Here is a 26913-nt window from a genome sequence, read left to right as displayed (position 1 = left end):
AGGTAGTTACAGTGGTTTTCCTACCTGATAATAAGTGTGTAGATTATGGTATTTCACTTTTTTCTTTGCCATAAATATAACCGCATCTAACTGAGATAATGTATGGCAACTGAACTTGACCTCCACGTGATGGGGATGAGAAAGCGACAATTTGGGGAATACACACTGTAGCTGGGCTAAAGGTGGGAGCCACTGCCCATGTCAACTGGTTGTTTCCTTGTGGGAATGTGGTCCCAGTGTGGCCGCCTTCAGACTTTTGTAATTGGGAATGTTTATTTTTATGTGGACTCTGTCCATTTTTGCAACACAACAAACACCCAAGACTTTGGCCTAAAACACCGGTGTTTAGCTTGGGGCACCTGGGTGGCTCAGTGGGTTGAGTGTGCAACTCTTGATTTTGACTCAGGTCATGGACTCACGGTTTGTGAGAGCGAGCCCCGTATCGGGCTCTGTGCTAACAGTGAGAGAATTCTCTCTCTCTCTCTCTCTCTCTCTCTCTCTCTGCTCCTCCCCTGCTTCCTCTCTCTCTCTCAAAAATAAATAAAAATTTAAAAAAATTACAGAGCATTAAAAAAAAAAAAACCCCAAAACACACACCAGTATTTAGCTCACCATTTTGCAAAGTGGCAATTTGGGCCGGGCATCGGTGGGTTCACTCAGATGTCTAAGGTTAGCTGCTGGTTAGCCAGGTAGCTTCGCTTTGGGGGGCTGGTTAGTTGTTGAGTACGTGTGCATTCGTTATAGGTCTCATCATCCAACAGGTGAGCCCTGGGTGGGCCTTCTCAGAGGTCTTAGAGCAAGAGGAGGGCACGTTGTAATGCCCAAGTGCTTTCAAAGTCTCTGGCCAGGTCATCCTTGTTGTTGTCACGTTGGCCAGAGCAAGCCATATGGCCAAGTCTGGAGTTCACGTGGAGTCACCCGGTGCCTGGATACAGGGAGGAATGAATGAAGCAGAGGCCATTAATGCCCTCTATCACTCGAATTCTTCCTGTTTGTAATTGTTGGTAAGGAATACAGAAAAATTTTAAGTACTACCACTGTGGGTTAAGTGAAACCTGTGGGCCGGGTCTGCCTTGGGTTAGGAGTTTGTGATCTTTGCCTTTATTTTCCAAAGAATCCTTATTTGATCCATGCCTGACTCCTGAAAAGGAAGATTTAGTTCCGTTTGAGACGCCACAGAAACTGACAGGTTGATCCAATTGACGTGAAAGAGAAGGAAAAATCCGGTGCCACCTCCTCACACCCCCTCTCGCCGGGCACTGCTCCGCCACCTTTGGTGCGCTCTGTCGTGCCAGCCCACCCTGCCGTACCTCACCTGACGCAGCCTCTTTCACTTCAGAGTTCTCAGTATCCTCACTGGAGTGAGAGCCAGCTAGTAAGTTAGCAGTCGGGAGTCTTTGCCTTCGGAGGAATTAGGCAAACAGCACTGCCTGACGGTGTCGGGCTGGGTGTCGGCCAGACCTTCGACGGACAAGCACAGCTGGGCTAAAAAGTGAGAAGTGTGTTCTCTTGAGCCGCATCTTCGCTTCTGAAGCTTTACGTAACGGCCCTGAGAAGCCATGTGCTTTTAGGTGATGAATGGGAACATCTGGACTGTCTTTTTAGTATAGGGTTTTTTTAACTGGTGAAAGAAATGCTACGGCCCTGGACAGAATTTCAGAGGCAGTAGGCACTCTTTTTTTCTTCCATTTCTCTCTCCGTTACCTCCAGCTTCTCCATGGTCATGGGGCACTTGAGCAAAATTGCACGTATGCTTCTTTCTTGGAATCTGTGATGTCCAGTTGCTTGGTCCTGTTTCTGTTCAGGTGATATGTCCGGCTTGGAGCCACAAGAAATCAGCGCCAAACTCAAAGTGGCTTCAGAAACCCAAACTGGAATCTCTTGACTCAAATAACTGAAAATTCCAGGTGGTGGTGCTTGGTCTGGGTGCTTAGATAATGCACCTGGAAATCTCTGCGGTCCTGCTTTCCTTCTTTGTTTGTTTGTTTGTTTACTTATTTAGAGAGAAAGAGTACGTGAGTGTGGGAGAGGGGCAGAAAGGGAGGGAGAGAGAGAATCCCAAGCAGACTCCACCCTGAGCGTGGAGCCCTCCACAGGGCTCCATCTCACAACTGTGAGATCATGACCTGAGCTGAAATCACGAGCCATACACGTAACCCACTGAGTCACCCAGGCGCCCCCTCTTTTTGTCTCTATTCACAGGAAGATTCTCCCCTCCTGGAAATAAAATGACTACCAGCAGCTCCAGTCTTACCTTCTGTTTGCTTCTAACAGGAGAAAGGGAGCATCTGTTTTCTGCAGAAGTTACGAACTTAAATTCCCATTGGTCCAGACTGGATCATGTGTTCATCCTCAGGCCGGTCACGGGCTCAAGTTGGCCAGGCTTGTGTCCACTGCCCACTCCTGATGATCAGGGCGGAGGGGTCAGCCTCACTGAACCATGTAGTCCGAGTGTGGCCGTCAGGTGGTTTCCTAAGAGAAGAGGGAGTGAATATTGGGCAGGAAACAGCAGAGACAACAGATATCCATCTTGGGTGGGGTTTGGAACAGCCCTAACTATGAGAATGTTTGTGTTTTCTAATCGCCAAACGTATTTATTGATCACCTGGGGGCTGGGGAATCAATACTAAACAGAATGGACACAGTCTCTGACCCGAGAAGCCCGTAGTCTTGCTTCTTTTAACTGAAAGCATGGCATTAATGAAAGCTATAGGCCTGGTTACGGGTCTAGGCTCTGGAGTCAGGCGGATCCAAGTTCAAATTCAGACTCTGCTAACTGCCTGTTTGACATTGGACAGGTTAACTTACCCTGCCTTACTTATCAAATGAGGATGATGCTAATGCCTGTCTTGTAAAGAGACTGTGAAACAAAACCTGGAATGTTCTAGCACAAAGCCTGGCATGCAGTGAGCAGCCAACAAATTCAAGCTGGTCCTGTTATTAAAAAAAATTTTTTTTAATGTTTGTTTATTTTTGAGAGAGAGAGCATGAGCAGGGGAGGGGCAGAGAGAGAGGAAGACACAGTGTCTGAGGCAGGTTTCAGGCTCTCAGATGTCAGCACAGAGCCCCATGCAGGGCTCGAACTCACAAACTGCGAGATCATGACCTGAGCCAAAGTCGGACACTTAACCGACTTTGAGCCACCCAGGCACCCCAACGCTGGTCCTATTAGTATCATTACTATTGCAGGAGAGTTCACTCTGCTCACTTCCTCTTTGCTAAGACTTCTCACCGATCAGCCCCTGCCGCCCTCCTCCTTGGATTGGGAGTCCCTGGAGGGCAGGGCCTCCTGTCTTACTCCTGTCCCCTCACCTCTAGTACTCCGTGCAGTAGGGGCCCCAACTACATTTGTTGCATTGAAATAACATGGGCAGAATTCCTGCTCCCAACAGCAGTGTTACAGAGAGGCTCTAGGGTTGTTAGAACCCCTGGGAATGTTCAAATGTTCTTCAAGTTAAGATTGGAGTTTTCAGGCCTGACAAAGTTTTAATAGTGCTGGCTGATCTGTATTGCTCACCATGTCAGTATTTGGTTTGTCAGAACCTACAGCTCTGCTGTCAGCAAGATCAGTTTGATGGCTTAGCTTCCTTCTGCTTTTAAGTTAGCAATGAGTGAGGAAAGTTGCTAATCTGCACTGAGGCAAACAATCGGATGTAAACTCCTGACATGGCTTAGCTGGGACAGCTTCCCTTCCTCTTTGCTGCCTTCTGTCTTCTCTTTAATGTTCACCTTGGGTTCTGTCTCTTGCGTTAACTCTTCTCTGATCTCTCCAGCCCAGATTTCTCTTCCTTCTTCGTTCCCTCAATTGAAAAGTTCTTACTATCCATGCGATTCATTTTTTTTTTCCCGTTATGGATTAGGAGGTCTCTGCTTGGGCACCCTTTGAAATGGCCTCTGTGTATACCAGAACAACTTGTAACGTAGGCCATCTCTTCATTGGAAGATTCTGCTGGTGGAAGCAGCTTGGGCTTTATTCATTCATTCCACAGATATTTATTAAGTGGCTTCTTAGTACCAGGCACTGTTCTAGGCATGGAAGATACAGCCACGAACAAGACCGAAAAGATCCATACCTTATACATAAACTACGTTCTGGAGGGAGGTAGACAATGAACAAATAATTGTCAGATAATGGTCTGGAGAAAAATTAAACAAGTAGGAGGAATCGAGTGTGTAAGTTTTGGGAGAGAGGCTATAATTTTATTTTATTTTTTTATTATTTTTTTTCAACGTTTATTTATTTTTGGGACAGAGAGAGACAGAGCATGAACGGGGGAGGGGCAGAGAGAGAGGGAGACACAGAATCGGAAACAGGCTCCAGGCTCCGAGCCATCAGCCCAGAGCCTGACGCGGGGCTTGAACTCACGGACCGCGAGATCGTGACCTGGCTGATGTCGGACGCTTAACCGACTGCGCCACCCAGGCGCCCCGAGGCTATAATTTTAAATAGCACTGTTGAAGAAGGCCTTCCTGAAGACTCACACTTCGTGGAAGGAGATGAGGAAGCAAGCGTGAAGAGATCTGGGGGGGGGGGGGGTCTCGGCAGAGAACAGCAAACGTGGAGGTTTTGTGGTGGCCAAGGTCAGCTGGCCTTGTGGCCTGTGTGACCTATGGAATTTAAAATTCTTAATCCTTTTTGGGGCACTTGGGTGGCTCAGTTGGTTAAGTGTCTGACTTTGGCTGAGGTCATGATCTCCTGGTTCATGAGTTTGAGCCCCGCATCGGACTCTCTTTTGTCAACATAGAGCCAGCTTTGGATCTTCTGTCTTCATCTCTCTCTCTCTCTCTCTGCCCTTCCCCAGCTCATTCTCTCTCTCTCTCTCTCTCTCAATAAACTTTAAGGATGTTATTTTTTATTTTTTTAATCCTTTTCCAACAAGGGCCTCCCCTGTTTTGTTTTACGTGAGGCTCCACAGATTATATAGCCAATCCTGATGGTAGGAACGTCCTTGGAGTGGTTAGGACACTTGACACGAAACTATTTGCTCTTCTCACAAATGAATCCACGTGGTCCAAGTTTCTGACTAGGGAGCTGCCCCTTCACCTGTCTTCCCTCCTTTCTGGGTCCTTAAGCTCCGATCCCGGTTTATTTAATTTTTTTTTTAATTCGTATTTATTTTAAGAGAGTGAGAGTGAGCAGGGGAGGTGCAGAGAGGGCAAGAGAGCGAGAATCCCAAACCGGCTCCATGCCCAGCATGCAGGGCCCGATGCGATGCCCAAATTCACAAACTGTTGAGATCATGACCTGAGCCGAGATCTAGAGTCGGATGCTTAACCGACGGAGCCACCCAGGCGCCCCAGATCCCAGTTTAAACTGCGACTTTGAAGGCAGAGCTCCCGCCTCTCTTGCCTCCCACCGGCTTCTTTTGCTGCGACGCCAAGCGCTCGCTCCCGGTCCTTCCGATTGGCATTTTCTGCCTCCGTCCCTTGCCAGAGTGCCCAGCCGAATCCTACCAGTAGGTGGTGAGTGAGAATTGTCCTTGAAGTTGGAAAGCCTGTTTAAAAAAAAAAAAAAGTCCCTCGGACCTTAGTCGTGTGTCTGCTGTGTGCAAGGCAGCGTGCCGCGTAGACCGTGCGGTGTTACGTTTCTGTCGCCACGCATGCAGTCGACAGAAACCTAAACATTTTTTGCCCTTTCTCCTCGAGAGGCACGGGGATTAGGTTAAATGTGAGGAGATAACGTGGCTTTTTGTGGACTGTTCTGGAGCTTAACCACTCCTTGCCCGGCTTCTTTGGAGAAATGCTTCTCAAGTTCTAAATAGCTGACTTCCTAGTGAACTTTGGAATACCTTCGGGGACCGTTTATGTTGCCTTTTGTAGTCGCCTGTTTTGATGCTGTTCCATGGGACGATGACTTCTCTCTCTCAACGATTTGAGCCGTATGAGTGTAGACATCCTTTTTTAACACATTTGCCACCAGCACCTGGGATGGCCCTGATTCCAGATAGTGTTTTGAACACTGAGCACCTTGTTTCAGAAGTGTGTTGCTTTGCTGTGTCTGCGAAAATATCACAAACTTATTGTAAAAATACTTGGGAATTTCAGAAGAAGAAGAAAACAAATCCTGTAATGCCGTTGCTCAAAGGCGACTACTGCTGCTAACATTTATTTGGTGTACTTTGGGCATTTTTTTTTTTTTTTTTTTAGTACGAATAAGAATTTGTATTTCAAGACCACTGTGGGATTGTGAACAAATGCCTATTTATCTGGACGGTGTTTCAGACCCTGTTTCTTTTTTTGGAAGAAGACCCGGGTGAACCCAGCACTCCTCTGTTCTGGTTGGGATTGTGTGGTCCTGCCGTACTCCATGTTTGCAGGAGGCAGAGAATGGAGAGAAATTTCTTTAGAAAAGTGTCCTGTCAGCCACAGATGGAGCAGAAATACTACTATGTCCGTTGTGTGTCTGAGGTGTTCTTCTCTGTTCCTTTGGACACCACCTAGAGAGATCTGGAGTGTTCTGTTTGCCCTGGAGATGTCCACTGGGGACAAACGTGGAGTCCGTTTCTTCACTTCTCACTGATTTTGGCTCTTAATAATTACCCCTTCTTCTTCTAAACCAGAGAAGACAGATTAAATTTCTAACAGTAAGGCACAAAACCAATCCATTTACAGAATTAGTCTTACATTAGCACATAGGAGTACAAATCAGCCTCCCCGGGGATGGATCTGTTTGCAATTTCTTTTAGCATTTTTGGAGGAAGTCCAGTAGACTTTGGGAAAATCTACTGTTCACTGACTTTGAATTAACAAAGTAACATGAGCCCTTTGTGGGGTTTGTGTGGGTTTTCTTTTCTTTTCTTTTCTTTTCTTTCCTTTTTTTTTTTTTTTTTTTGCTTGAGTGGGAAAGGATTGTTTTTAATCCACCTATGATTTAGGGTTGTGGTTCTCAACTTCTAGTGTGCATGAGGATCCCTGAGGAAGAGCTACTCGAGCCTCACCCCTGGAAATTTGGAGTAATAGGCAATTTGGGGCATTTTTTTTTTTAACTCCACAGATGGTCTTGATATGTAATACAGGACAAGAGTCACCATAGTGGTAAAGAATCAATATTTGAGCCATAAAGAGTTAAAAGCCCAGTTGTGTTTTATCCACATGGTGTTTTTCCTCAAATTTGAAACCATGTTAATACATCGATATATTAGTTTTCTGTAGCATTATTGGCCATTGTCATGTTGCTTGAGCTATAAAATTAATGGGAAGTGATTCTAAACATTGTAGTCCTATGGCCCTTTTTGTAATGTGACCAGTTTTCCACGTTAATATTTCCAGTGTCTTTAACGTCTTCTTTCTTGGGATATCTCTGTTTCTGAAATGTCAGCTTGTCCCTTTCCATGTTTGAAAGTTCATATAGATACAAAATTGGTTCATGTGGCCTATAACTTTTCAGATGGTTGTGTGTTTCAGAAAGGCCTAGGTGGAAATCTCCTAGCATCCTTTATATTATGAGGTATTTCTCTGCATACTGGTAGCAAATGGTGTTTTTTACTTCTGTTTCTAAACTGTGGGAAGTGCCAGATGGGAGTGCTTAAGTCCTGGTAGGTTGTGTGTAGTTAGTGGGCTAGTACCTCTGTCCAGGATGTGGCTCCACATCCTTGTCAAATCCTGGATCCCTAGAAGAGAATTGCGTTTTCAACCACAGGGTCAAACACGCTTCTAACTCTCAATCTTTGGTAAGGTGTTTCTCAAGCGATGGGTTACTAATAACAAAGCGACAGTTATGAGTGACTTATTTAACCTTGAATCTACTCTGGATTGTTTTGTCTTTTGGCTGTCATAATGTCCCTATAACTTCATTCCACTTCCTCGAGTGGAGGAAAGGGAAGTGGGTTAGCTAGGCTCCTGTCTCCACAGTTGTGCAGCAGAGCCTTTGGGAATGTGCTCAGTACAGGACTGTCCTGGATCACATCTGCTGCTTTGGGAAAACAGGTTGGATTTTTCGGGAAACAGATTCTGGGTTGGAGATCTGCGGGCAGGCAGTTGAGCAGGTTGGCCTTTCCCAGAAGTCCCGAACTGAGGCAAGGGGGCCAAGCCTTTGTCCCTAGGTATTGACTGGTCACTGGATGTGGGCTCCAGGAGGGGATGTAGCCTTGGACAAGGCAGCTTGTTTGACCAAGGGCACCGCCTAGGAAGGGACTCTGCTGTCAGGCTGAGCCAGTGAGCCATGAGCAGGAGGCATTGTGCCCATCTGGGGGAATGAGTGTTAGGGACCCACAGGTAGAGTCTGAGTGACCCCTGCAGCATCCACTACACGGACTGGTGATAAAAATATCTTGCCAAAAAGATTCCAAGTGTGCAGCCTGAAACTTCAGCCTTCGATCTCCTGACCTTGCGGGTCTCCGTAGGTCTTGAGAGGTGGACCTTCCTTTAGCACATCGGTTTCTTTCCTTCCCTGCCATTCCCCAACCAGTGGTAGCAACAGGGAGGGTTGTTCACATGAGTCTGGAATCTGATCTGTTGGGGGTTGACAGTCATTTTGGAGTTTAGACGTTGTAATTCTCGGAGCACAGTGATTTTTAAGAAGTGTGGCTTTGTAATGTTTGTGTTTACATAATTATAATTTATTGCTGTGAAGTTCAGTTCTCAAGACGCATCATCACAGGTACATTAACAGTGAGACCAGCGTGGCATCTCAGCTAATTTGTTGGCGTGAGGGACATTACACCCCTGACTGGTCATCTGCTCTCGGCGGTGGCTACACTGTTGTCTTCCACTGTGCACTAAAGCAGATCCTTCTTTGGTTATTACCGTGGTATAACCTTTTAAAATTGGTGATTCTCTTGGAAAGTTTCTCTGGAAAAAGACCTGTTGTATAGACACTCCCATCGTTCAGACTCCTGAATACTTCGTGTCCACGTGCCGTCCCCTCTCCACTATCGCCAACTGTCCTTTGCTTCTGGTAGGACAGGGGGAGACCGCTTTTCTGTGTAAACAGCACGTAGAGGAGCCCCATGGAATGTGGACCTAATCAGCCAATACTTGTTGAAGGGGAAGAAGAGAGCTGGGGTGCCACTCCAGGAAGGAAGATGGCAGTATTAATCAGGTATTGTATGCTTTGCTCTGGCACTTGGCCCGCCCACACCCTTCCTGTGTACCGTTTCGCTTTATTCTTGTAACTCTCCCAAGTAGGTACATTCTGCTTTAGAGACGAAGCCAAGGCTCGGATGCATTTAGCGTAGTCACGTGGTTACTCAACTGGCAGAACCAAGGTTATCAGATTGACCCTTGGTCCTGAACCTCCATCTCAGAGGTCACCGTGGTTGGGATCAAGGAGGAAGGCGGCAGGGCTGTGGCTCTGCTAGGGCAGAGGCGCCGTTCTCCGGGAGGAGGGAGGATTGCCATCTCAGTGAGCAGAAGAGGGGGAAGCCTCCCGCCACCAGAAGTGTGATTTTCTGTCCTAGGATAACTAAAAACAAAGGCGATTTGTCCTGCTTCATTACGGTAGTGTCACATCCAGAAAGCAGTTGATAGTCCCGAAGGGGGGACCGATGGAAGAAAGTGATGCCTGGCATCTCTAACTGTGAAAAGCTCAACAGGAGTTCACTTTGCACGAGTGCAGGCTTGTGTTGGCCTTCCTCCTTCTCGTATGAGGTTAAGGAAGGATAAGCATTTTTGCCTTGTTTCTCTACCAAGGAGGTAAAGTAGGCTCCTTCACCTTATCATGGTCCAGTAATCCAAGAGAAAGCAGAGGGAACTCCAGGGTCACAAATGACAGGCTGGCTCGTGTGTGGCTTTGCTCAGCTGGCAGTGGGTGACCCCCCCGCCCCCCACCGGGTTGTGTGAAGGAGTCTCCAGTTGTATCTGGGGCAAGTGAGAGAGAGCTGCCTCTTCTCCTCACGAATGAAGCCGACTAGCTGTAAGAGGGGACCTAGCCTGACATCAGACTAATGACTTTCCGTTATGTTTTTAGGCGGGACCCCTTCGCCTGCTGATTACACTTGCAGATTTTTTCCCGTTTTGTTTTTCCGTCTCCCCCTGTATGGCCAACATCTCTCTGCCGGTTTCACATTGTGCCCGGCCACATTCTGCCACCCCCCAGAGAACTGTCAGCTCTTGCTCTGTTCCCTCTAGAGCTCCTTTTTGGCCCTCGTACTCAGCCTTGCACTGTTGTTGCAAAGTCAACACATTTCCTTCTTAGGCCTTCACGTTATCTTTTAGCTCTGAGACTCCTAGATGAATGGAAACATGATCCAGAAAAATCTTTACCCTGGATCTTGGTCGGGTCTAAATCAGTGCTCACGTTCCCTTAAAAATGCCGAGATGACTTTCAGCTTTCAGACTGTAGCTTGCGGTATAGGACCGTTGTGTTCGGTGAATTACGAATTCGCTGGCAACCTACAAGTCACTGATGTCAGCCAGAGCTTATTAAAAATGAATTTTATTAAGTTCCATTGAGACCAACAGCCTGCTTTGCCTAGCTTTGCAGAAATATGTACAAAAGTGAACTTCAGCAGGTGGATTTGGGAACAGGCAGAGAGGAACACATACACTCTTGGCTTTCTTTGTGTTTCACCCTCCCGTTCCTTTGTGCTACCAGGATCGTCATGACAGCCTTATCTCTCAAATAAAGCCTGTTACCTCATCCCTAATTGCTTATCCAAAGGCAGGCGAGCTCTCATTTCTCCACATTAATAAATGACACCGAAGATCTGCATTGTTTGCACTGGCTCCCTCAGGTTCACCGGTGGGGGCCCCTGAGTGCATTAGGAAACCCTGTGCTTCTCCAGCGGCGGAAGGGAGGCGGTGCTCACCTCCTTCAGGAGCAGCATTTCGTTTGTGTACTTCTCGCCCCCGTTCATAGCCCTACTCCCCTGACGGAGGCCCCTTAGTGACCTACCTCGGTCAGCGCTTCTTTGGCTGCGGGTGCTCGCTGCCCTCCGGGGGGCGGGGGTGAAGTAAGAGTTGTCCTGGGGGGACCGGTGGCCCCTCCGATTTCAAAGCTCACCTTCTTGGCTACATACCGCTCAGCTTCCCTTAGAGGCCAAGAGCTTCCCGCAGCCTGTGAGCGGATGCCCGAGGCGTCCACCTCTCCCAGACCCCAGGTTGTCAGCTGGCGCCCTTGCTTCTCCTTTGTGAAGTCTTATGGGAAGTGGCCTTGCGGATTTTACAAGTGAAGAGTGAGGAGGGTGGGCTCGTGGCCATCCGGTTGTGAGTCCGTTCTGTGACTGCCCCGTGGAGTCGTGAGACTGCGTGGCCCCCCCCCCGGGACGACAGCACCTCTCTCGTTCCCACCTCACGATATCTCTTGTCATCGAAAGGAGCATTTTCATTCCTCCGAATTGTAAGCTTCTTTCCCTTTTCTTCTCCTCAGAATGAAATGGATGACGTGCCCTTCTTTGACATCCAGCTGCCTTACGAACTGGCAATCAACATATTTCAGTATCTGGACAGGAAAGACCTGGGAAGGTGTGCACAGGTAAGCAGCCACTAAACTGGTGTTCAAGGTTTACTTCCACGCGAGACAAAAGTATAGGAAGCTCCTGGGTAACAGAACGTGACTTCCCAGAACTGCAGACTTGAAAGAAGGAAGGAATCAAGTAGCCAGTCTGCTTGAAGGAAAGCAACCCTGAACCTGAGGCTTCTGCTCCACATCTCCAGTTGGTGTTTGTCTCTTTGTGACTGTCTGCTCAAGAGCTCTGTTCCCCCGCAGTCTCCGTAGGGTTGGCCTGTGGCAGTGTGCTCGTGACCGACGACTTTGTGCTCTGCTTCTCGAGCTAGCCTGAGCTGTTCATGTCCTCGCTGTTTTTAATGCAGAGATGCCGCCAGCCCTTGGTCAGATCAAGCCAGTCGTTGGGTTGGGAGCTGAGGGTCAGCCTGGGGACAAAACCGCGAAGTCGCGTTTTAGGCGTAGAGTCCAAATTGCCCTTTAAACACTAGAATCCCACTCAGTGAGGTGCGAGGCACCTGAGAACTGACACCCGCTGAGGGAATTGCAAATCGGTGTCCCCATCTCCTGCCTTCTGGGGCATACGCCCGTGGGGTGGCACGGTGGCAGATACCGTCCGGGCCACACTTCACTGTGTACGTGAATCACAGGGGATCTTGATAAGATGCAAATTCCAACTCAGGAGGTCCGGAGTGGGACTCATATTCTGCGTTCCGAACCAGGTTATGTCAGCGTGGCTTTGGCCACACTTGGAGAGGCAAAGGTTTATGCCATTAAATTGGGTCTCTTGTTCACCTCTTTTTGGCAAAGAGTATAATTTCTCCAAAGACAAATATATGATTGCTGACCATTTGGCTTTCATGGATAACTGTATTTCCCAGGAGAAAGAGTATCTGTTGTCCATAACTCCCAAAGAATTAATTTGTCTAATGGCTACCATTTCCTACCCCTGGATTCTAGACTGCATTTTACATACGTGTCTACACCTTTAAAAGAAAGAGCTAGGTAAAATGGAGTCGTACTAAAAATCCAGGGATGCCTGGCTGGCTCAGTTGGAAGAGAATGCAACTCTTGATCTCGGGGTTGTGAGTTCAAGCCCCACGTTAGGTGTAGAGATTACTGAAATAAATAAACTTTAAAAAATGTAAAAAACAAACAAACAAACAAAAAACCCCAAAGCACCAAGAACGTGGAGTTAAAAACATTACGGCAGCTTGAGAGGTATAAACTCTAGTGACCAGATTTAGACTCTGGAGGTTGCTACTCTGGCACTTCCGTGAAGTCACAGAAAATACAAGGCAATTTTAAAAGTTTCTGGCTTATGCTATTTTTTTATGAAGCAGTTTGCCTAATCAAAATTTTCTACCTAGATACGAATTTGAAAAAGTTTACAGGGTTCTTGACTGCCACACTATTACGTGGGGGTGTTCGCGACTATTTTTTTTTTTGATGCAGAGTCTGGAATCTTTAGGAATGATGGAAGGAATTATTCCAGGGCTAAAATTCACTAAATGAAAACGGACTGAAACGTAAACCATGCTCGGAGCCTATCAGTCGCATAAAGCAAGAGTACCTATATCATCATCTTCTTTCCCTTGGAAATTGGATTTGTTCTATTCTAACTTTACACTTTGGCCCTGTTCCCGAGAGTTGAAAACAAGGGTGTAGCTAAATGAGTCCAACTCCTGGATTTCAGCCTGATGCTGTTAGCCGAAGTCTTGGAACAGGGTCTAATAGCTAGCTGTTTTCCACAAAGTCCGCATTAGATGATAAAATCTTCACTCTTGATAGGGAGCTGCTGTTCAAGGAATCATTTCTTTTAACATTGCTTTTTGCTCCCCCGCTTTGTAGAGGGCCATGTGGCTTTCACGTCTGCTGCTGGTTTTCTCATCCAAAGAGTTTATCGGTGAAAGATAGGATCTGGTGGAAGAAGAGATCCCCCTTTTGGTACAAGGGGGCTGCGTTTCAGGAGAGATTCGTTATGCTGGTGAGATTATTGTGCAGGTGTGAACGGTTTCATTTGCAACACAGTGGTCCAATTGTCCACCAGAATTCTTCTCTCTTTGGCCAGTTGGATTTGTTTTTTGTTTTTCCTTTCAATCTAATTTTTAGAGCACAAGTATATGAATAGAAAAGATTCTTAAGCAGAACCCTTCCGGTGGCTCTGGTCTATGAAGCCAATAATTTTTTTTTTTTTTTTTTTTTTTTTTTAATAGTGCCTTTTCATGAAGGTGACCATGGGCGGCCAGTGATCTTTAGAATTGGCTTTGTTTTTTCGAGCATTAAAATACAACTGCAAAGTAATAAAGATGAGTAGCATTTTCATTTGTTTCTTGGGGCGTTTTTATTTTTGAAACTGGGAAAAAGTCCTTCTGTTGAGTGGAATGTCCTGCTGCTTTATGATTTGATTTTAGAGGGGGCTTGCTCTGTCTGTCCCTGTCTGTCTCTTTTCTCTTTTAATCGAGCCACCTTGGGATTTTAGTGAAATTGGGCCAGTTCTAGTGGAATTGGCACTGTGAACTATTTGTGTGCCCTTGGAGAAAACCTGTTTGCTTAGATCTGTATGCCAAATTGGTAACTGACTAACAGTAAGGAACCCAGATCGGGAAGGACTTGTTGAGATTTAATTATGCCACGAACTGTGCTGGAGAAGTGATTTTGCTTTGACTTTGTCTCCTTTCTGCATCCCCTCTTTTTCTGCTTTGTAGGCTTTGTGCTTCCAGAAAGAAAGTCCTGTGATCCTTGTATACCTTTGCTGCTGACCTTTCTAGCTCCTTGCTATCCATAGTTGTCCCTCGAGGGATTTAGTGTCCTTGTGGGAGTGTTCCATGCCGAAATGTCTTGAGAACAGTGTGACTTGTAGTAAACAAAGTTATGCACTGGGCGATTCATTGGACGGCTTTATCGTTTTGCTACTTATAATTTTATGGTTTTGTATGTGGGTGTGTGTGCATGCCCACAAGATCCCTGGCACTTTAAAAGATAATATTTTTAAATGGATAACAATTACAAAACTGAGTTCAAAGTTACAGAAAGTTTTTTTTTTTTTTATGGGAAGAGTAAGTCTGCTATTATATTACAATATGAATAATTCTGAGGAGTAACAGTTTTAGGATTTACTGACTTTCATTTTTAAAACTTTAAAAATAATCATAAATTCATGGGTAGTTGCAAAAGATAGTACGGAGAGGTCTTGTGTTCTCTTCCCCAGTTTCCTTTGTTGGCAATATCTTGCGTAACGACCTAGTCCTATCAAAGCCAGGAAACTGACCTCAGTACAGTCCACGGAGCTTACTCAGATTTCCACAGTTTTACGTACACTTGTGAGTGAATTTAGTTCTGTGCAGTTTTATCACAGGTGTGGTGGATTTGTGTGACCACACAGTAAAGGTATACAACATTCATCACAAGGATCTTTTGTGCTACCTTTTCTGGCCTGGCCACCCCTGCCACTCCCCATCCCTAACCCCTGGCAACCCTGATCTGTTTTCATCTCTATAATTTGGTCTTTTTTTTTAATTTTCATTTGTATCACATTTTATTTATGTATATTTGCTAAAGTAAAATTTTAGAAATCTAGCTGCATAGGTAACAATGTCACATTCTTCAAGTGAGACGTAGAAAAACGTGCATGAAGAGAACAGTAAAGGAACAAGGGAAGAGACGGAGGTTAACAGCTTAAGATGTATGATAAAATTGGTAAGCAAGAAGCAGGTGATACCAAAATAGATAAATTGGGAACTAAAGCCCACCACACTAGATAGATCACGATGTTTGAAGTTGTTAAGTAGGTTCTACACTCGAGACGGGGCTTGAACTCACAACCTTGAAATCAGGAGTAGCACACTCTACTGACTGAGCCGGCCAGGCACCCCCGATATTTCAGGCTTTAAGGAAAATGTGATCTCGTGATCTTCCCAGATATCCAAACAGAAGCACCTAAAATCTGGGGTTTTATGGCTAAAGATCTTCATGGAGTCTTTCAAGCTGGGAGTCCACAGCCAAGCGCTGCTAGACTGATTTTTCTTAGCAGAAATGATTCTGAAAACCGGTAACTGCTGGCAGGGTTCCTTTCGTCCTTAATAGTGGCCTTTGCCACTTGACTCCATCTCCCAGGGACACATGCCCCGGGCCCAGGCCCCCTCAGGGGTTTCCTTTTAATTCGCAGAGTTACCGTGGCTGCCTCCTTTAGCGGGGGTGACTGAAACACAGCAACTCTGGGAGAAGATGGGGAGCCGGCTGCAGGAAGAAGGGCAGGGTCTTGATAATTACTTGAACTGAGTCCTGGGGACTGAGTCCTGAGGCGCTTTCCACTGCTCACTTTATTTTGTGTGTGTTTGAAATTGTCCCTAATTGAAAAGTTTAAAAGAAGGGGGAAAAAAACCCAGAAAGCGAGAACTGGCATTTATAAGAAAGTCAGAGCCTCTTGAGGACAGTACATGCCAGAAGCTGGCCATTGAAAAGAAAAGCAATGCAGTTGTTTTTTTAAGTGTTGAATTTTTAAAAGTCGGACTTGTTTCTCCGTCTCTTTCAGTTATTTACCCCTTTAGTAAGCGCCCAGTTAAGCAACGTGTGTTCCAGATGGTGATGTGTGCTATGGAGAAACCTGTGCCCCCAGAGGTGGGGGCTGCCCTTGTAAGCAGCCAGGGAAGACTTCACAGGGAAGGTGACCTTTGGGCAAAGACCTGAACGAGGGAAGAAAGAAGCTGTGCAGGTCTCTGGCGGAGGCCCGTAGCAGGTGCAGAGGCCTTGAGGTGGCGCGCACCTGTTAGGGTAGAGGAACAGCAGGAAGGTCAGAGCCAGGAGGAGGTGGTAGAATAATGCCCCTTCCCCGAGATGTCCCCTTCCTAATCCTCAGAACCTATGAATATGTTACCTCGTCTGGTAACGGGCCTTTGCAGATGTGAGGAGGTTAAGGATCTTGGGATGGGATGGTTATCTTGGATGATCCAGGTGGGCTCCCTCCAGGAGGAAGGCTGGAGGTCAGAGAGAAGAGAAAATGGTGCGTTGTTGGCTGTGAAAATGGAGGAACAGACTACAAAGCTGAGGAATAGAAGGTGGAAAGAAGGAAACAGATATTTCCCCCAAAGCCTCCAGAAGAAATGGAGCCCTGCCTCCTACACTTTGACTTTGGACTTCTGGCCTCCAGAACCAAACAGAATAAATTTGTATTGTTTTTAGATACTAGGTTTGTGGTAATTTGTTAGAGCACCAACAGGAAACTAATAGGGGTGAAGGTATAATGAGCAGATGGGGATAAGAGAAGAAGAAATAGTCAAAATGTGAAAGGCACTTAAATCCGTCACAATAACTTGAACGTTTATTCGGAATGAGGCGGGAAGCCGTTAGAGTGCTTTGAGCAGAGTAGTTACAAGGTCTGACTTCCCTTCTGAGCGGGATCATCTCGGTTGCTGTGTGGAGACCGGACTTGAAGGGGGACAAGGATGCAGCAGGGAGACCCGTGAGTGAGCTACTCAAATAACCCAGACGAGAGAAGATGGTGGCTTGGAGCGCGTGGTACCAGTAGATGTGGGCAAAGTCGGGACTGCCAATGGCAATGGAAGGGGGAGAGAAAGAGGAGTTGGCCGGGACTCTGTTTATTTGGCCTAAACAACCACACGGACGAGATTGTGGTTACTGACCAGGGGGAGACCGTGAGATGACCAAGTTTTGGGGGAAGATCAGTAGTGAGATGTGAGGCTGGAGGGAGATAGGAACCGGGGAGCCGTGAGCGCATCATTGGCATTTAAGTCCAGGAAACTGGACGAGGTCATCAGGGAAGTGAGCGAAGGGGGTGGGGGATTCAGGGATTGAGCCCTGTCACGCCACAGTGGTGAGAGGCCAAGATGAGGCATTGGAGACGGCAGTCTCTGTGACGTGGGGAGGAACCCAGAGCACACGGTCCCCTGGAACCAAGGGATAACCTTTTCGAGGAGGAGACGGCGATCAGAGGGTTAAGTGCAACTGTTAGTCAAGCAAGAGGATGACTGAGAAGTAGCCATTGGATTGAGCACCTTGGAGGTCACTGGCAACCTTGACCAGAATCCGTGGCATGGTGCACACCGGGTGAATCTGGGGCTAGGGTGAGCAGGTTTGAGAGTGAATGGGGAAAAAGGAGATAAGGAAATTGAGAGAATGAGTGTATGTAGAACTGTCTGTGCAAGGTATATCTTCCCCAAATAGACTTGATTCGTGAACATGTGACTAGAACAATGATGCTTTTCCCCTTGTCATGGGCCTCACTGGTAACCCTAATCCAGGCAGAGTTAATAAAGCTAGTTTTTGAGCCAAGGGCTTGCTTGCTTTCTTTCTTTCTTTCTTTCTTTCTTTTTTTTTTTCTTTTTTTTTTTTTTTTTTTTTTTTGATGCTGTAATTCACAGTGGTGCTATAAAGCAAAATGCTGGAGACACTTTTATTAGCAAATTCTCACAGCTGAGGCTCACTCAGTGGGGCTTTTACTGGGCAGAGCCATTCCAGTCCTAGTGTATTAAAGACCATTAGGCCTTTGGAAAATTCAGGCTTATAAACTTGCAAGATTTAATTTAATGTAAGAAATTTAAACTATTAGCTTTCTTTTTGGTGAGAATCTTTAAAATTGTGAAAGTTTAGGTCTTACTATTTTGTTTTGCTTTTCCTTTCAGGATTAAAAGAAATTCTTAAAACCTGTCATTTTTGTGCTCCTTTAAAAGAAGAGAGAAAAAGCGCCCTCCCTTTACAGTTTGCCAAAGAAATTGTTGGCACGTTTCTGTGTTTAATACCTAACTGTAGGTATAGTCCTGATCCCTTTTTGGAAGGAACTCTCGCCTCTAGTTTTTGTAAATCCCTCAAAGAGATTACTGTTGGTTATCCAGGATTTAAACTTGGTCCTGAATATTACTTTCCACAGAATAAGCCCTGTGATCTAGGGGCTAGCAGTGGGAGTGATGTACCGAAACATCAACTTTGTGTTCTCCGTTTTTCATCCCAAAACCCTGTTATACAAATTTCAGGTCATGTTGTTTAAAGTGACTTGGCATTTTCTTTGAAGGGGAGAGAAAAACCTGTTTTCTGCTTCCGGTGCTTTTAAGGTCTCATGTATGGGGGACTTCTTGAAAGTCTCACTGAGAAAAAAGTTCCTCCATTTTAAAGTGGCTGAGAACTGTATGGTGTAGTAGATCTCATGAAAACTATTCCAGAATGTTTATTTTAACTGGTATCTTCTAGTTTGTAATCACTGAGCATCGGATTTGGGTTTTCTTCAAACGCTGCCGCTGATTCAGTGGCTCCATCTACTTAAAATAACGACAGGGGCGCCTGGATGGCTCAGTCGGTTAAGCGTCCGACTTCAGCTCAGGTCACAATCTCGCGGTCCGTGAGTTCGAGCCCCGCGTCGGGCTCTGGGCTGATGGCTCAGAGCCTGGAGCCTGTTTCCGATTCTGTGTCTCCCTCTCTCTCTGCCCCTCCCCCGTTCATGCTCTGTCTCTCTCTGTCTCAAAAATAAATAAACGTTAAAAAAATAAAATAAAATAACAACAAAGAACAAAATGTTCTGTAGCTAATTTTTGCACTAGAGAGTTAAAAACATTGTCCCACACTTGGTCCAGGCTTGGGATCCAACCTGACTGTAAAGGCAGAGACCAAAACCTTTCCCTGTAGCTTCCCCACCACAGGGGAGAAGTGTTCTGCAAAGGGGGTCTGTTTGGCAGGTGGAGAATTGCTGCTCCTTGTGGCCAGCACAGACCTTAATCAGGTCACCAGTAACCCATATTGGTGTTCTCTCCAGTGTCTTCTGCGGAGCACTAAAGCTTTCAGACTGTTCTTGCAGGAAGCGTTCAGGAGCCAAGTAAGTTTGAGGAACGCAGCGTATCCCATCCTTCTGAGAGAGCTCCAGCACGTGTCAGTTGGTTAAAAGCTCTCAGAAGTTCTTCAGCAAATAGCCCTGCTTAGTGTTGTTTAAACCAGTGTTCCCCAAACTCCTCTGACCATGGAATCCTTTAAAAAATTTTTTTCAATGCTTATTTTTGAGAGAGAGAGAGAGAGAGAGAATGAGTGGGGAAGGGGCAGAGAGAGAGGGAGACACAGAACCCGAAGTAGCTCCAGGCTCCGAGCTGTCAGCACAGAGCCCGGCGTGGGGCTCGAACCCACAGACTGTGAAATCATGACCTGAGCCGAAGTCGGACGCTCAACCGATTGAGCCACCCAGGCACCCCGGCCATGGAATCCTTTTTAAAAGTAACATTATTAACCCCCCTGAGGAGCTGTTGTTTTACCGAACATGCTTTGGAAAGTGCCAGTCTGTGCAATAATGCCTACCGTTTATATTCTGTCTCAGCTACTCTGAGACTTTTGTCCAGTTACATTTCATAGTTTTTACAACATTTTACATTTTATAATTTTTACCGAAAAGGCTCACGTATCCCCAGATCAGAGGGGAGCTGCCCTGTGTTTAGTTAGCACTTGCCGCCTTTGAGGACCCATTAGGGTTGCTGGCTGTTAGCCCTGATCTTCTACTCTATTTAACCCTGAATTCCAGAGGTCTGGTAGGGAGGTGATTCTGCTCTGGAACCATTTGAGTTGTGGCTTGGCTCCCTCATAGCTCACGTTGGTCCGTCCCTCTCTGCTCTTCGCGATTGCCCGGTGCGCAGACTCAACTCTGGCACAGACAGATGGACAGACATCGCTCGTGGCAGGGGCAGGCTCCGCTGTGGACCAAACACGCCCAAAATAAAACCGTGGTGTTCTGTCTCGTCAGAACTGGAGCTTCGGTGTTACAGAGTCGCTCTCCCATTCTTTATGGCCTGACCACTTGTGATCAGGTGAGGGTTGGTTTCCCTGATGCCCTCCTGGCTAAGGTGGAGAAGTGTGGGCTGACAGTGTGGGTAAGTGGATTTGTAACTGATGCTGTGGCCAGGCCTGGGGTGGGCTGCTTAATGGACCCATGTCAGCCTTGGTGGGGGGGAGGGCTATAGTGGTTTGCCATGGGCTCTGTCCTCAGCCCCATCCTGGTTAACTTTTTTTTTTTTTTGTAAATAAGACGCAAAGGCCCGCAGACCATATTTTGCAGAAGAGTGTGTATGGGAGAAGTAGCTAATGCAACAGATGACAGAATTGGGATTCAGGGATGCGCTAAAATGCTGGGAAGGGGGTGGGTACAGTGAGCTGGGGTTTAAAATGGGTTTTAAAATTATATTTAAAAAAAACATAGAGTGAAAGTAAGAGGTAGGGACTTTAATTGCCGTTTGTGTTTAAAAAAAACAAAAAACTCTGAAGAATGATGAACACCAAATTCAGATTACCCTTGAGGCAGGGGAGAGTATGTGCATCAGAAATGTACAGGACTTTATTATTTTTATTTATTTAAAAAATTTTTTTAATGTTTATTTATTTTTGAGAGAGACAGAGACAGAATGCAAGTGGGTTAGGGGCAGAGAGAGAGGGGGACACAGAAGCTGAAGCAGGCTCCAGGCTCTGAGCTATCAGCACAGAGCCCAACCCAGGGCTCGAACTCACGAGCTGTGAGATCATGACCTGAGCCGAAGTCGGATGCTCAACTGACTGAGCCACCCAAGTGCCCCGTGGGACTTTGAACTTATCAGTATCTTAAGTGGGATGGTGAGTCCACAGGTGTTTGTAGTATTTTTGTTGTTGTTTGCTTTAAATGCTTAATTAACTAAACAGACTCCAGAAGGTTTGGTGCACTGTGAGTTTAGTAGCCACGATGGTGTATTTACAAGTGAAGCAGCAAATGAGCGTCTGATAAAATCCTCCTGTTTGTGGCACTTGACAGCCCACATTTGGGATAGTGTTCCATCCTGAGTACCACATGTGAAGGGGGTTACTGTATATGCATAAATACTAGGGTACGTTCAGAGATCATGGGTACACGAACCAGTTTAGTCCTAGGGCAGTTAGTTGAAGAAATGGACGATAGTTACACCTACAAGATGACTAAGGGGAATCATGATGGTATCTTCAGCCTTTTGAAGAACTATCAGTGGAAGAAGGAATAGAGATTTCTTCAGAAAGGCAAAATTAGGGCCATGGGTGGAATCCCTTTACTAAGGAAAGGGAGGAAGTACTTCCTAATAGCCAGACTGCTTTGCGGTCGATCAGCCCGATGTGAGGGTCAGCTGTCTGCAGAAGCCTCTCCCCAACCAGGGCTGCCAGGAGGAGCCCTTCCTGGGGTGGGGAGTTGCCCCGGTTGGTCTCCGGGACCTCTCTTCTTCAGTTTCTAAACAATCGAACACTGGAGCCAGTGTGACCCCTGCTGCATCATGGTGTGGCACTTTGGTTCAGAAAAGTGATTGGAGCCTCGTAGTACTTTGTGCCACCTGGTCTAATTTCTGACGCTGTGCCTTCCACGCAGAGTGCCCGTGCCTAAAGGGAAGGTGACCTAGGTGACACGATTGTTTGTCACACCTAGAGCTTACATGCCCGCATACACAGCAAAAATGTAATCAAGGAAGCCAGAATTTCAGTGTGCCATCACAAGAATGTTCTGTGGGTCAGTGTCACTTTGACACTTTTAGTGTACTTTCAGTTGAATAAGGTGTCCTAAGGAATGTTTTTAATATAGTCTGCTCGAGATGGAAAATCAGAAATTTTGACACTGAAACAACCCGAGTTCTTGGATTCTGACTAATTTTTACTTATTTTTTTAAAATTATTTTTTAATGTCTGTCTTTTGAGAGACAGAGACCGTGTGAGTGGGGGAGGGGCAGACACACACACACACACACACACACACACACACACACACACATAAAATCTGAAGCAGGCCCCAGGCTCTGAGCTGTTGGCACAGAACCTGACGTGGGGCTCAAACTCGCGAACTGTGAGATTATGACCTGAGCCGAAGTCAGACACTTAATTAACTGACTGAGCCACCCAGGCGCCCCTCAGACTAACTTTTACTTCTAAGTTCTAGCCTCTTTCTGCTGCCGTGGAGCAAGTAGCACCCCACTATAGATTTAATAAAAGTTGGGGCGCCTGGGTGGCTCAGTCGGTTGAGCAGCCGACTTCAGCTCAGGTCATGATCTTGCGGTCCGTGAGTTCGAGCCCCGCGTCGGGCTCTGTGCTGACAGCTCAGAGCCTGGAGCCTGTTTCAGATTCTGTGTCTCCCTCTCTCTCTGACCCTCCCCCATTCATGCTCTGTCTCTCTCTGTCTCAAAAATAAATAAACGTTAAAAAAAAAATTTAGATTTAATAAAAGTTATTTGTAAAAATAAAAAGCTAATGGCTTCTTTAAAGTAACTGGAGCAGCGTAAGTTTACAATAAGGAGCTGTATCCTGTAGTGTTATCGGTGGTGACCTACTTAGTGTGTGACCTGTGTGTAAAGAATTACACTTGCACAACACTTGAACCCTTTGAGATGCATAACAGCTCTGTGGGTGGTGGGATATGGTGGCTCACATTTGGAGGATGAGAAAACCAAGGCCCCAAGGTCATAGTTTAGTGTTGTAAGAGACATTTTAAGGTGTCGGATTCCTCCCGACCACTGAGGAGGAAAGCGGTGCGGAAAAGCCTAGTGACCTTGTCACAGTCCCGCAGCTAGTTAGTGAAAGACTGGACACAAGAATCTGAGGTTTGGGGTTTTTTCACCCCAAGTGTAACTGGTTTTCTATTATATCTTGCTGCTCCTTGGATAATACAGGTGACCTTGAGCGCCTTCCTAAAAAGTTGATCAAATTTGTATTTATATCCCTATCACTTTAGGGCTCTTTAGGGACATCATTATGTAAAGGAACTCTTTTGTATAGTGCAGATTTATTTTGAATATAATGAATTCCCTTTAATTTTAAAGTGTTTGTTAATCTGAGAACTGCATGTGGTTTTTGTCCTTGACCCTAGTACCAGGATATAACCTTGATATTTGTGTGTTAAACTGACTCTGCATCCCTGAGACAAATCGCACAGGGTTATGACGTACTACCCTTCTTGTACATAGCTGGATTCAGATTGCTGGGGTTTTGTTGAAGATTTTTACGTATGTTCATCACATCAGGAATTATTGGTTTGTAGTTTTCTTGTGAGGTCTTTGTCTGGTTTGGATATCAGAGAAATACTAGCCTCGTAGAAGGTGTTGGGAAGTGTTCCCTCCTCTTTTGTTTTGTTTTTGGAAGAATTTGTGAATGATTGGTTAATTCATTAATCTTTTAAAACATTTGGTAAGAGTTAATTCTTTTAAAAGTTCTTTTAACTTAGTTTTAACCATTTTTAAAATTCTTTTCAAACATTTAGAATTTACCAGTGATGTCATCTAGGCTTGGACTTTGTGCTAAGTTGTTGTTGTTTTAATCACTAATGTAACCTCTTGTAAGTCTATGCAGATTTTCCATCCTCTCGAGTTAACTTCAGTACTTCGTGTCTTTTTCTAAGCATTTGCCTATAATCACCTAGTTTTGGCATATAAATTGTTCATAGTGTCCCTTTGTAATGCTTTTTGTTTTTGTGGTTGTCGATAGTGATGGCCCCTCTCCTTGGGTTTAGGAATTTGAGCCTTCTACACACCCACGCCCCCATTTGGTCAGTCTAGCTAAAGGTTTGTAAATTTTGGTGATCTTTGCAAGTAACCAGTTTTTACTTCATTTTCTTTTTGTTTCACTTATTTCTGTTGTAATTTGTGTGTGTGTAATTTTTTTTTAACGTTTATTTTTGAGAGAGTGAGCACAAGCCGGGAGGGGCAGAGAGAGAAGGGGACAGAGCACAGGATCCAAAGCAGGTTTTGTGCTGACAGCAGCGAGCCCGATGTGGGGCTCAAACTCCTGAACCGTGAGATCATGCTCGGAGCTGAAGTCGGATGCTCAACGAACTGAGCCACCCAGGCGCCCCGTTTCTGTTGTAATATTTATTTTCTTCTTGGGTTTAGTTTTCTTTTTCTCTAACCTAGCCTCTGTAAGGCTAGGTTATAGATTTTAGATTTTTTAAAATATGGGAATTTATAGCTATAAATTTTTCTCTAAGCACTGCCTTCACTGTGCCTCATAAGTTTTGAACGTTCTGTTACTTTCAGTCACTGCAGAGTATTTTCTAGTTTCTTCTGCAGTTTCTTCTTTGACACATTGGTTGTTTAGCATGTTAACATTTGTTAGTGTGTTGTTTAATTTCCACACATTTGTGAATTTCCCATATTTCCTCCTTTTATCAATTTCTGATTTTCACTCCACTGTGGTCAGAGAACATACTTTGTATAATTTTGGTTCTTTTGAATTTATTGAGATTTGTTTTATAGCCTAGTATATGGTCTATCCTGTAGAGTGTTCCATTGCACTTGAGAATAATGCTCAAATTGTTGTTGAGTAGAGTGTCCCATGGATGTCTCTTATGTCTAGTTGGTTTATAGTGTTGGGTTCTTCTATTTTCTTGTTGATAGATATTCTACTTATTCTATCTTTTATCGAAAGTGGGTATTGGAGTCCGATTATCCATTTCTTCAGTTTTTTCATTTTTTTGCTTGTGTTTGGGGGCTTTGTTGTTAGGAATATATGTTTACAATTGTTAGGTTTTTGTGATGGATTGACCCTCATTATAAAAATATCTTTTGTCGGGGCGCCTGGGTGGCGCAGTCGGTTAAGCGTCCGACTTCAGCCAGGTCACGATCTCGCGCTCCGTGAGTTCGAGCCCCGCGTCGGGCTCTGGGCTGATGGCTCGGAGCCTGGAGCCTGTTTCAAATTCTGTGTCTCCCTCTCTCTCTGCCCCTCCCCCGTTCATGCTCTGTCTCTCTCTATCCCCAAAATAAAAATAAAACGTTGAAAAAAAAAATATCTTTTGTCTCTAGTAATCATTTTTGTCTTAAAAGTTATTTTAAGTGGTATTGGTATATGCACTCTAGCTCTCTTTCAGGTACTGCTTACAAGTTATACCTTTTTCTATCCTTTTACTGTTTGTGTGTGTGGATCTAAAGTGTGTGTGTCTCAGGGCACCTGGTTGTCTCCGTTGTAGAGCATGTGACTCTTGATCTCGGGGTTGTGAGTTTGAGCCCCACGTTGGGTGCAGAGTTTAGTTTAAAAAAATGTATGGGGTCATCTGGGCAGCTCAGTCAGTTAAGTGTCCGACTCTTGATCTCAGCTCAGGTCTTGATCTCAGGGCTGTGAGTTCAAGCCCCACACTGGGAGTGAAGCCTACTTTAAAAAAAAAAAAAGTATGTAGTTATCTTGTAGTCAGCATATCCTTAGGTCATGTTTATTTATACCACCAATCTCTGTCTTTTGCTTGGAGTGCTTAGTCCATTTCCATTTAATATAATTATTGATAAGGAAGCATTTATATCTGCCATTTTGCTATTTGTTTTCTGTATGTCTTATGTCATTTTAGTTCCTCTTTCTCTTCATTACTGCCTCCTTTTGTGTTTAAGTAGACCTTTTTCTAGCATACTATTTTAATTCCTTTTATCTTTTGCTACTCTTTTTAAAGTTTTTTTTCTTAATGATTGCCCAGGGATTACAACTGACGTCTTAAAACAATCTAGTTTGTATTAATGCCAACTTACTTTCAATAGTATAGCAAAACTGCTACAATATAACTTCATTCCTTCTCCCTTCTTTAACTATTATTTCATACAAATTATGTCTTTATTGTTTTACTTTAGGCAGTTATCTTTTTTTTTTTTTTCCAACGTTTATTTATTTTTGGGACAGAGAGAGACAGAGCATGAACGGGGGAGGAGCAGAGAGAGAGGGAGACACAGAATCGGAAACAGGCTCCAGGCTCTGAGCCATCAGCCCAGAGCCCGATGCGGGGCTCGAACTCACGGACCGCGAGATCGTGACCTGCCTGAAGTCGGACGCTTAACCGACTGCGCCACCCAGGCGCCCCAGCAGTTATCTTTTTAATTAGATAAAAGAAAAGCATTGCAAGCAAAACTGTATTTATACTGTCTTTTATATTTACCCTTGTAATGACCTTTACTGGTTTACTTTCTTTATTTATGTGGGTTGAGTTCCTGTCTGGTGTCCTTGTATTTAGCCTAAAGGACTCCCTTGGTGTTTCTTGTAGGACAAGTACGTCTACTAGTGATGAATTATCTTATTTTATTTATCTTGGAATAATTTCTCTCTTATTTGGGGGGGTAGTTTTGCTAGATGCAGTTACTGGTTGGCAGTCTCTTCCTTTAGCACTTTGAATATGCCAGCCGACTGCTTTCTGACCTCCCTAATTTTTAATGAGAAGAACACACAATGTGTCTTTTTCTTTTGTTGCTTTTCAGTTTTCAACAATTTGACTATGATGTGTTTAGGTGTGCATCTCTTTGAGTTTATCCTTCATGGAGTTCAGTGAGCTGCTTTAGTGTGTGGATCAATGTTTTTCATCATGTTTGGAAAGTTTCTAGCCATTATTTCTTCAGATGTTCCTTCTACCCCTTTCTCCTTCCCTTATAGGACTCCGATAATGCCTTTGTTGATCCACTTGGATGGTATCCAGTAGGTCTCTGAGGTTCTGTTAATTTTGTTAATTTTGGGAAGGGGGGTTCTTTTGTCCTTTTTTTTTTTTTTCCTTAGACTGGATAGTCTTTTTTTTTTTTTTAAGTTTATTTATTCCGAAAGGGGGGGGG

At 45.1% G+C, this 26913-nt stretch overlaps 1 protein-coding gene across 3 annotated transcripts in view; it reads left to right on the top strand.

The window, feature by feature from the left end:
• The window catches only part of FBXW8 (F-box and WD repeat domain containing 8), a 126747-nt gene that overhangs the window by 9886 nt on the left and 89948 nt on the right, over nucleotides 1-26913 (top strand). For all 3 annotated transcript variants that reach the window (XM_040443778.1, XM_040443779.1, XM_040443777.1), the window contains exon 2: nucleotides 11309-11413. In XM_040443778.1, the coding sequence (XP_040299712.1) occupies nucleotides 11309-11413 (105 nt within the window). The remainder of the gene's footprint in view (nucleotides 1-11308; nucleotides 11414-26913) is intronic.

Source organism: Herpailurus yagouaroundi, unplaced genomic scaffold, assembly GCF_014898765.1.
Source record: "Herpailurus yagouaroundi ecotype Mexico unplaced genomic scaffold, PumYag 191, whole genome shotgun sequence".
Taxonomy (NCBI): Eukaryota; Metazoa; Chordata; class Mammalia; order Carnivora; family Felidae; genus Herpailurus; species Herpailurus yagouaroundi.
The sequence above is the reverse complement of the archived record's forward strand: the minus strand, read 5'-3'. Positions and strand labels throughout refer to the sequence as shown.